This window comes from Amblyomma mixtum, chromosome 1, assembly GCF_055824585.1.
Source record: "Amblyomma mixtum isolate Tamu chromosome 1, ASM5582458v1, whole genome shotgun sequence".
In the NCBI taxonomy this organism is placed as follows: domain Eukaryota; kingdom Metazoa; phylum Arthropoda; class Arachnida; order Ixodida; family Ixodidae; genus Amblyomma; species Amblyomma mixtum.
The window spans coordinates 152,750,205-152,761,509 of NC_143012.1; the positions used below are offsets into that span (position 1 = coordinate 152,750,205).

The 11,305-nt window shown below is 46.0% G+C and overlaps 1 protein-coding gene across 3 annotated transcripts in view; it reads right to left on the bottom strand.

The window, feature by feature from the left end:
• LOC149368006 (uncharacterized) overlaps window positions 1-11,089 on the bottom strand; it is a 50,630-nt gene extending 39,541 nt beyond the window's left edge. For 2 of the 3 annotated variants that reach the window (XM_089558198.1, XM_089558179.1), the window contains exons 1-3: window positions 10,930-11,089; window positions 6,027-6,419; window positions 1,029-1,325 (exon numbers count right to left, since the gene is read on the bottom strand). In XM_089558198.1, the coding sequence (XP_089414324.1) occupies window positions 1,029-1,325; window positions 6,027-6,413 (684 nt within the window). In that variant the 5' untranslated portion in view covers window positions 6,414-6,419; window positions 10,930-11,089. The remainder of the gene's footprint in view (window positions 1-1,028; window positions 1,326-6,026; window positions 6,420-10,929) is intronic. The other variant, XM_089558188.1, reaches the window with a different exon arrangement.
• Window positions 11,090-11,305: the final 216 nt, after the last annotated feature.

Sequence of the window (11,305 nt, forward strand, 5' to 3'; positions counted from 1 at the left end):
TCAAAAACATTTCTTCGGTGGTCGTTGTTTTGCTTTCATCTTCAGGCCCATCTATGGCCAGACGGGTTTCGTCAAATCCTTGACTTCAAATCACCAAGGTGTATTACTGTACAACTCATAGGACAGCAGGCACAAGAACAGGCTTGTTGAGAGCTCACAAGGGCTACTCACTCCATCAGATGCAAACAGTAAGCAGTGTATGCCTTCGTTTTTCAACAGAATCGCCCTGCAGTCAAAGATCTTCACAGGTATGGACCGATGATTGCAAGTGTGCTGGCAAAAATATTTCAATCACTGATGCAACAAAACAGCTTGAAGATGCACGACTCCGAGAGAGCCTTCCAGTGAAAGCTAAAAGATTCGCAGGTGGCTGCTGTAACTGGAGCAACACAAGCGGCAGCTGATACGTCAACCACAAATGGTCACAGACAGAGCAAGAAAAGCCAAATAATTTTCTCTAAAGGGTTTTTCGCTTGCCTTAGTTTCTGTTTAACCTCCACTTCTGTGGTGGCGAATACTTGTCCTTCTGGCTCTGTTCCAGCAGATCCAACGATAGGGTTCAATATTTTGGGCACTCGGCTTCTGATTCTGTCGATCAAACAGTGGGGTCTTCTTGAGTCGCTGACGTTGTGCTTCCACTATCGTTACTTCAATGGCAGTGCTTTCACACCAACGCCATTCTGAGTCAGCCTTGGCTGCATGCAAAGTGGGATCTCGTCGGTACACATGCTAGCTCTCTGCTTGAGGATCTGAAGAGGCAGGGGCATGCATAGCATGTGATCATGAGCAGTTCATTCAGCACGTGTGTGTGTGTGTGTGTGTGTGTGTGTGTGTAACATAATCTCTCCTATCAGTCTGCACGTCACAACAAAGCTGTCACTATCAGGTAACATTTAAACTTCAGTTAATGATTTTGCATGACTGCCATACAAAATAAAAGCCCCTGCCCACTTTCCTTCCTTTTCTAAAAGCACCAAAAGAAAATCTCGGCCCGCGTCCCCCAAACAAAGTGACAATCCCGCACTCACCGTTCCCGTGACATGGACATCAATGAGCCTGAGAGTCTTCAGGGTCCGAGTGACGGCCAGTCCGTCCCCGAGAGCCTCCAGCGCAGGCCCCACATCGCCGACAAGATGCAGGGAGTCCAGCGACAGCTCGCGGAGCTGCGATTCCAGGAGACGGCAGACAGTCGCCACGACGGAGCACATGGTCCGTGCGCCCAGGTCGCATTGGCTCAGCCGCAGGCAGCTGAGCGAGTCATTTGTGCGAAGAGCATCGCAGAAGAGCAGCGTGAAGGTGCTCTGGCGTGCCGTCGGCAGAACAAGCTGAAAAATGCACGCAATGCATTACGGTCAAGACCTCTGTGAACTCCTGAACAAGAGGCCTCAGTTGTGTGGAATCGGGCTAGTTGGTTAAATGGATAGTTGGGATACAGTGAAAGCTAGTTAATTCAAACCCCATTAATTCAATTTTTGGATAATTCAAACTGTAGAACCAGGTCCTCCCAAGCTCCATTGGAGTCTGTGTAAAATATAGCCCGTTGATTTGAACCTGAATGGGTGGTGCCACCAAGCAACGCTCCTGCGCAGCTGCACCACCTCTTGGGAGAAGATGTGGACAGGGTAAAATTGGTGTATGAGGTGCGAGAATGGTCTTTTTCTAACACCATGGGTGCGAGCATGTGAGGCCGAACAAACCGGGAGGGAGGACTCTCTTTGTGGCAGCACGATGACAGCAGCTACTAGCTCCATGACCTCCGAGATATGTACCCGGGTATTGCTTGTAATCGCAGATCTCGAAGGCTTCAGCAGCTTGCCTTGTTAGCTTTCGTTGTGGAGCGACACACAACACAACCAGCATCTCCGGCACTCCGAATACGAAACCATGAGGTCATGCAAGAAACCCCAACAAGCGCAAAATAAACAAGTTGGAGCTTTTGCTGATATTTCCTACATGTCTTTGTCTTAGTTTTCCAGTGCCCTTTATGTCACATTCTGTGCAACTTTTTTAAGGCGGAAGCCTTTAATGCCTCATCGTTGTAAGCAGGAGTTGTCGACAGAAATGTCATGCTTTTCAATTGGTTGAAATGGTCGTGACATCACAGTGCACGAATTTCAAACAGGGCCAATTGTACTTTAGCTAGTAACCATGCAACCAATGAAAGGGACGGTATAGTGATGCTCCAAGTGGGACTGAGTTTAGGTAATTCGTTAATTAACCAATTAGCCTAATTTCTCGTCAGACGAGATAAATAAATAAAACCGAGTAAGAAATTGGTCGAGTTGGGAAATCGAACCAGGGTCTCCGGAGTGCGAAACAAGCATGCTAACCACTCCGCCATGCCAGCTTGATGGTTTGGAATGAACAAAGGCCCATCTAGTGAATACAGTGTGAATACGGTGTCTTCGTTCACTCCCATCTTCCTCCCTTCCTGTTAAGACAAGGTTCAGGTGTCCACCGAGATACGCTAGACAGATACATTTACTTTCCTCAAAAACCAATTTACCAATGAGTAAGGCGTAGAGAACGGGCGATGGCGTTCTGTGGACTCCCTGGCAGCGTTGCAAGACGCTGTCGCGTTCCACTCTTAGAGGCGAAGCTTAACATCCTAATCACACATCAGTGACACAAGCAGCAACACCGCGCTTAAGGCTTCCGCCTCATCGCAGTTTAGGTCAGCAAAGTGCCCCCCTGAATTTTTTCAGTCTAGTGATCAACATACGTGGTGTGCCACGGTGTGGTGATTAAAAAAAGTCATCTGTTCATAAGGTGGCAGTCAAGCGGTGTTTGCATGCTGTTTGATTTTCCAGACCTGCGACCATGCTCATAGGTGGTAGCACTCCTTTCACAACTCAGGTTGTGAAACCACTATGCAAGCTGGGATGCGCTGAATGCTGCCCGCCTCTTTTTCAGATTTGAAGGGGAAGAAGAGGATTTTCAATAAGTTCAAGTTTGAGAACAGGGAACAGGGAACAGTGGCATTTACTCTCTTGGAAAAGCCGCTGGACAAATGTGGTACCAGTTTAGTGTCCAAGGTTCATAAACATGAGAGTGGGCATAACATGACAGTTGCAATACAGTTGCTTCGAAAATGCATAGATGAGAGAACTGGCATGTAGTTATGGTCAAAAAGCGCAAAAACTTCAGGGTCTTCTTAACTCTTTCGCTACCGCGCCATAGGCCATCGTTCGCATATGATCGATTCAAATCGCCCGTGCAAAAATTTTCATTTTGGAGCGTCGCGGACGTGCTCCGCCATCTAGTTAGCGAGCTCAACAACTGCTCTTTCAATTGCAGCCTTGGTTTCAGTGTTTTGACATGAGGGGGCGCCGTGAGAAATAAAACTTTGAACGGCCGCAGCGGCGTCAGCCGGAGAAAATGGCGTCCGCATCGCCGCGCGCTCCTCGAAAGCGAAAGCTGACATCGAGCACGTCGGCCGGTTTCGGTTTCGTTTTTTGCGACGAAAGCAGCGGTTATTAGTCGGGCAACAATGCACAAACGTCGGATTTCGGTTTTGACAGCGAGACTTCGCCTCGGGCGCCTGGAACGTCAGCGCGTACTTGCATGTACGTTCTGTTTTCGTTCGCTGTGTTTTCTGCGGTGCATACGGTTTGTAATTGATGACAGTGGTTTATTTTCATGCTTCAGGGTCTTCGCAACATATGGCGAAGACAGTTTGCCAAATGCTCAAGGTCGCGTCGCGTTTTTCAACCAAGACGACAGCTAGGTGTCCATATCGGCACATCGCTGCGGAGCGGCGCTCGGAGATTTGCTCGACCTCTCGACTTTTTTTTGATGCTCTTCACGGCGGAAATGATGAAGATCGTGTGCGGAAACACTAATAAATATGCATGGATGAAGATTTTGAGCAAGCAACCATACGCTCGGTGTGACAGCTCATGGGAAGACATGAATCTGTTGGAGATGCTGATGTTCATAGGAATCATCATATAAATTGGAATTGTTGACGTGCCACGACTATATCTCTACTGAAATACCAGAATAATCTATTCTGGCCCTCTACCATCAAAAATCATTTGTCAAAATTGGTTCTTCATTTTTTTGTTTCTTTATTTTTTGTACTTAATGGACCCGGATGATTCAGTGGCGACAGCATCTATTGGCAAGACTTAGAAAGTGTCCTGGTTTTTGAACCACATCGATAAAGCTTATTTACTCGATCCTAATGTTTTAAAGCTTGCCTAAAATGCCAAATTTTATCAGCTGGCTTTCAGGGAGCAGCTCATTCAAGAAATCTTCGGGTATGATGAGGGAAAAGAAGTCCACGCCCCCAATCCTCCCATAGAATCTACTCTACACCAACCGAAAAAGAATGAAAAAAAGAAGAAACTGCAAGCTCGGCTATCAGAGAACAAGGGAGGAACAAAGATAAAACCTTATGTGAAGCACCTGTCAGTCTACCTCTGCTTCACATCTTCACCCCTGATTGCTCTCCACAGTGGCCCCACAGTCATGACCCCTGACTTGACAGGCCATGGAAAGTGCAGTAATTTTTTCTCATAGCTGAAATTGTGAATAATGACATCTATAAACATGCGCAACAGTTTGTATATTCCAGTTTTTCCCTAATCAAGTACTGGCTTAGTGCACCCGGTAATTTTTGTTTTTGCTATATACTTTTTTGTGTTTTTAGCAAATTTCACAAATAAATATTCATTTACTTTTGCACACACAACTCTTCTGTTTGTTTCATTCGGAAGTGTAACTAATAAGCTACAATTTCATGCATTGCAATATGTGCTGGGTGTTTTAGTTCTTGTGAAAAAATTTTTTCTTTCAGTACACTCCAAATCGTCCATTTTTCCGCAGTAGTGAAAGAGTTAAGCACGTTACTAAAAAAGAACATGCACCATCACCTGAAAGTTGGCCAGCCCCTAGAAATTCCTAAGGACCCTCAAAATTTTGGAAGTAGGCCCACCCTGAAAACAAATTAAGGTGAATTACTGAGTATTAGTGGGTGGGTTAAAGTAGAGTAGTGGAAATTGGTGAGTGGATCACTGGGTCCGATTAAAATAATTCCATACGATAATCCAATGGAAGGTACTACAATATTCTATTCCTCAGATTTTAAATTTGGCAGTGGTGATGATGTCACAACCCTCTAGCGGAATTTTGAGATGGAGAAACTTGTAATTCTGTAAATCGCTGAAACAGCTCAGGTGCTTCCTGGGTCTTTGCTCTAACTTTCAGCGCTTCATCCCGAAGCTTGCTTACTTAGCCTATCCGGTTATGTGTCCCTTGCCGAAAGACATTCCATTTAAGTGGTCTCCCGAATGAGACTCTGTGCTTTGCCAGCTCAAGTTTCTCTTTACCTCTTGACCCATACTGCATTCTTTCGGCCCAACAGCGCCCACTGAACCCCACACTAACGCCAGCGGAATCAGCGTGAGTGCTCTGCTCATAGAACACCATGAAAGAAATCAACATGTTGTTCTCATGCAAGGCGCACCCTCGGCAAGTCTGAACACAATTATAATTGACGGAGCATGAGTGTCTCACCATTGTTTTCGGCGTACAATGGTTTACGGTTTATAGGCTTCAACGTCCCAAAGCGACTCAGGCTATGAGAGATGCCGTAGTGAAGGGCTCTGGAAATTTCAACCACCTGCGGTTCTTTAACGTGCGCTGACATCGCACAGTACATGGGCCTCTGGAATTTTGGCTCCATCGAAAATCGACCGCTGCGGCCGGGATCGAACCAGTGTCTTTCGCGTCAGCAGCCGAGCACCATAACCACTGAGCCACCGTGGTAGCCCCATTTTTGGTGTACAATGATTTTGTTCGTACCTTTATAAAGAAACTTCTAATTTTTTCAATAACAACAACCTAAACGCTATGGCATCAAAAGTCAAAGGCATGCGGCACATAAGAGCAATGCTGGCATCATACTGGTCTCTTCCGCCCTGTCGTCTCTTTGGTACAATGTCCCATGTGTCAAGTATCAAGACGTGGGGCCAACTTCCAGATGTGAAAATTTATGAGTTAAAGCCGAGCAGTGGCCCTACCTCGGCGCTCTTGACACAGCGGTGCTTGGCCAGGAGACAATGCAGGACGATGGCCGCATACTCAAGGGGGTCCCTGCCACAGTTCCTGCTGGTGGCGGTGAAGCCGTCCAGGTGGACTATGGCCACCCTACCTGGAGCCACTTCGGTCACCTCGACCCCAATGAACCAGAGCAGCTCGTTCAGGGGGGGCAAACACTCGAGCAGGCAGCAGGCCCGTGTCGGTGTCTCGGTGCACTGCAGAGGGAGACGTAACCTGGTTCTGGTGAAAGCGGTGCACAGCGAGGTCAGCTCCCTGGTGAGCGCCACGGGTTCGGGCAAGTTTGGCTCCATGCGCTTGATCCGGAGGGCATACTCCTCCATCGGGCTTTCGGCAGGAGAGGAGGCCATTCTGTCCTGCGAGAGACCGCAGGATGGAGAAGAACATGGCTACGTTCCAGCCAGTTTACCACTGTAGATTCAATAGCACTGCATTCTGCACAAGGGAGGAAAAATACACGGTTCTAAGGTATCTGGGCAACCAGGAAACTAAGTGCCCCCAAGGCACCCCTGGTTCACTGAGTCTGCGAAAAAAATGCCATTGCCCTGAATCCTCCACTTCAGGAATACAAGGCAGGTGCAATCCCTTTATTTTTCGTTTATTTACAGAACCCTCAGGGCCAAAGCACCATAACAGAGTGTGGTTTACGCTTGAAAGTGTACATGACGAACATGTTCAGTGAAGTGTTCAGTGAAGCACAGAAAGAAATAACTCAGCGATTCTGATGGTTACAGTCGAAGCAAGAGGCCCGTTGTACAGCAAGGATCGATGCATTCATTATGGAAAAACACCTGAGACACCCATGGAGGGGTACACAAAAAGTGAGCAAAGAAGGGGGAAGCCTCAGGGTGCTAGCCAATGTTTCAACAAGAGGAGCTGTCTTCGTGATAAGCGTTCATCATTGGCAGGGTTCAAATAAAGCCTTCACTACAAGGAGGAAGGCCTGGTGATAAAGGAGAAACGGACAATCAATGAGTGTCAGACTAACGTCCACCGTGCAAACACGGGAAAGAATGTCCAAAAGGCGGTGCCAGAACATTTTAATCAACATAGCCAGAACTTTGATGAACTAAAATTATTCATTCTCTGATCAGGCTTCAAATATGCAAGGGATAGAAAATACACAGAAGCATTTTTAATTCAAAAATTTAAAACATTACAGCCAGCAGGGATCAACGCCTCCAAAGGAAACGTAGAATCTCTCGGGTACATTTTGGCACAGAAGTAATTTTTTTAAAAAAGTCTTGAATGTGGTAAGAGCAAAAAAAAAAAAATTATTACAACCCCCTCCTTTTTTTTTTTTTCAGTGCTGCACATCACCTATTTACTGGTTCTTTCACCCTGCTCCCTGCCTACCCTTCCTATTCTCCTCCTCCCCCCCCTTTCTTTTAATATTGTTTATTCCTATCTACTTTTACCTTAAGCTCTATTTCTTAGGAACCCTTTGCTTTTGCACTGCCTCCCCACTCCTTTCGAGAGAGAGAGAAATGGACGGAAAGGCAGGGAGGTTAACCAGGCGATGCCCAGTAGGCTACCCTACACCTGGGGAGGGAAACAGAGGGGAAAAAAGGAAAAAGAGCGGCAATGAAATGAGTTTTGCAAGTGTCCATCGACCACTATGTCAAGGGGACAGAGCGCGCGCTAAAAACCTTAAAGATTATAGACGGGAACACAACCCCAAGTCGTTTAAGAATCTCAGGAACGCTTTCACCGCTTTCCTTTGTGAGGAAGGTTGTGTCCAAGGCCCTAGAGCCTTGGACTCTGTTAGAGGACGCAAGTCCAAGTGGTAGAGAGTAGTAGTCAGGAAACCACGCTCTCGCTCAAAACGAGGGCTGTCACAGAGGAGGTGCCCGATCGTTTCATCACAACCGCACTGGTCACACGCTGGAGAGTCGGCCATTGCGATGAGATTGGAACTGTGTTCTAATCTATCCAGGTCAGCCCAGCCAGTCATAGCAAGCCCACCTGTCTCGGCTGGGCCTTTCAAGCCCATGTTCACTATCTCTCCACGCTCCGTACCCCTGGATTCATTTCTGCTGAGCTGGCCTATTTCTTTTTCAGTTTTGTGGCTGAAGCACTTAATCCTCTTTTTAGCTGCCATCATGCCTGAGCGAGATTCACCCTCTCCCATCCCAACACCCTTCCCACTTTACGCCCTGATCCCCACTGGGCCTTCCATTTTCAAGTGAAGAACCTATTTAAACCCTGCCAATGATGAACACTTTGCCCAAGCAAAGGCAAGTCCTCTTGTTGAAACGTTGGCAAGCACCCCGAAGCTTTCCCTTCCCTTTTTTGCCATGGGCTCTATGGAGAGGGAAAAGAGATGAAGTTTCAACAAACTACACACTGGACGACATGAGAAGGATAAAGAACCACAACTCTAGTTGTTGACACAACTAGAGTTGTGTCCACGCAAACACAATGCAACTACATGAACCAAGGAACAGGTTCACTGCACTTAAACCTGGCATGCGTATTTGCGTCATACGAACTGTATCAAAACAATAGCAACAAGCAGAACAAATGAGAATAAAATGATAGATGGATCTTAAGATACTGAAATGATAAAATGCATCATAAGTAGTGTGAGGCCTCTTTTTATACATAGGTTGCGCCGAAGTCATAATGGCTGCCATGTCTGAGGTCAGAAGCATGGCAAAAGCCTTGCGTGTTTTTCTAATTGGCTTGTTTGGGGCGAGGTGGGGAGCACAGAGATAGCATATTGCAGCTTGCTTATCTCAGCAACATGATATGGCATGTGATAGCTGGTGCACTTTTTGAGTTTGGCCTCAAAGCTGCTGCTTGAGACGAAAGAAAAGATTAGGAAAAGTGGAGCAAATGAGGTTTTGTGATTTTTTCTTACTCAGGATCTGCACAGCTCTTTTACCCCTACACGCCAGAATATATAAGATATCCTGAGCAGCACACACAAAGCGGGAATCCGTACCTTAACCTGTGAGAACACTCCGCAGAGAATGGAGTGCTGTCGCAGAATGAAGAAATCAAGAACAACCTGAACAACTCTAACCGGCAGATTTATTTGTTATCCAACTTTAAAACCACCACAAACTTTTTTGCCAATCCTTATTTCTTTTAAGTGGCAGCAGCTTTATGGCCAAATTTGTAAGAAGCAAGAGCTGACGTATGCCATGTCAGGTTGTGCAAACAAGCAAACTCAAACATGTTTTTGCGCTCGTGTGAGGCCGCAGCCACAAGGAAAACACGGAGAAACAGGCTTTTGTCAATCCTATGCTCTGCACACACATTTAGAGATAATGTCTTGTCTCAGGAGGTAAAGCAGTCGAGGCAACAAAAAATAATAATAACAATGGCATTAGTAAAAGCAATACAAGCTCAAGTGAGCAGCGAATTCAAGACAGCAACTGCTGCACTGCGTGCAGCCAAAGGCACTTCTGGATATGAACATGCAAACTATGTAGGCAGAATACTTCGGAGACCAGAACTAGAGGCCAGGACCAGAGGAAGTAATCAGGGAAAAAAAACAGACTATGACTGCTTTGGACATCAGACATAGTATGTGGAATGGACTGGTTAGAAGTAGGCACCAGTCGCTTTGTGTGATTTGCAAATAACTTTTTCAAAGCACAAAGTTGTGGAGAACAAAATTAGTGTAAATAAAGTGTAAATTAGTGTAAAATTTTAGAACCTAAAGATATCAATTACTACAGCCTCCATCCGGTACTGTGAGCTGTCCATGCCAGACTAAAGTGATCAATCGTGCATTATTAATTTACAGTAGCTGCAAGAAGTTGAGATGAGCAAAGAGTTGCCTATTCACACTATTGCATCTAGCTGCTAAACAATAAACTCTCAAACCGTCTACTAACCTGGCTTTTGTGCAGCTAAGTTTGTTCTGGGCTTTAGCTGTAAGATATCAAACATCGACTGTATTCATCAGTTCTCAAAGCAGCACATTAAATGCACCAGGGTATGACATTAGCAGTGCATTCAGACAGCGCTCCGTTAGATCGACAACCGCATTTCACACATGTATCAGACAGCAAGGTTCTGTGCTGCACATTACCAGCGTGGTTGGTTAAAAGCAAGTCAGTTGCGGTCAACAGTAGATTCTGGTTGGCAAGCAGATATTCCTGCAGGGTTGCTTTCTTTTATTTCGCAACAAAAAAATTCCCAGGATATTTTCGGTTACAGCACTGCTTCTCTGAGCCACGCCGAAATGCTAAGGCTTAGATATAAAAACCGCAACAGTTACGTGCACCGTGGAGCAGCTATACACGTTTTCAACTGTACCGAAACACCTGTATGCGTTTACCATGTTGGTTCAAGAAGCGTGTTTTAGACGCCGCTGCTTTGCGCTCGCGTTTTAATTGATTCCCTTCACAAACAATACACGAGCTGGGCACATCAAAATAAAATAAACAGCACGAAAAGTGGTGCAGTTTAGACATACACCGAACTTTAAACAACGGGCAATCAGATGTCAAATGTGCAAGCGTTGGTATCACATACGAAGGCCATGCCTTTCTTAAGTATACAATATTTAAATCTGGAATAAGAATAGCTGTTAAACGCAACACACTATTCCAATGCGACGAGCCTACGCTTCATATATGAAGCACTACTGCCAGGGAGAAGGATCAAGATATTATGACTGCGGAGCCATAAACACGGACACAACATGAGCGAATACTGGACAGCGCAGTTATGTCAAGTCAGGAATTTTACAAATCTACGTGCTTGAGGGCGGAAACAAACGGCTTGCGTGATGAAAGGTGCGCGAAGAGATTCCATTCAATGACCACAGTCACATGGCGGTCCTACAGGGATGTGAAAGCGAACGCACTCGCGTTTGCGCGTATCCAACTTTCTGAACGTGAAATTTACCTCTTGGAGAGCAGGCGAGTTCCAGTATGGCACCGCAGTGGAACTGCGGGATGCGCACTATTCAAAGGTGGATTCACACCTCAGCGACACGAAAAGGGAAGTATAGCACTGTCAAACAATAAAACAAAAGCGTTCCTCAAACATGCCGCGGCATCAACAGCGTGCTGGACTGGACTCGGATAAGGTCGGATTAGAGTGCAGCCAATCGAAGCCATCTAAATTTTACGGTAAAAATAGAGGAGGCGATGGCATGTTCGACTGATATTACAATCACTATTATCCCGAAAATGCTAAAAATAAGGCTGCGCACAAACCCGAATGGACATGTGTTCCGGTAAAAATGACATGGTGGCAAGAGAAACGGGTTTTGTACGTT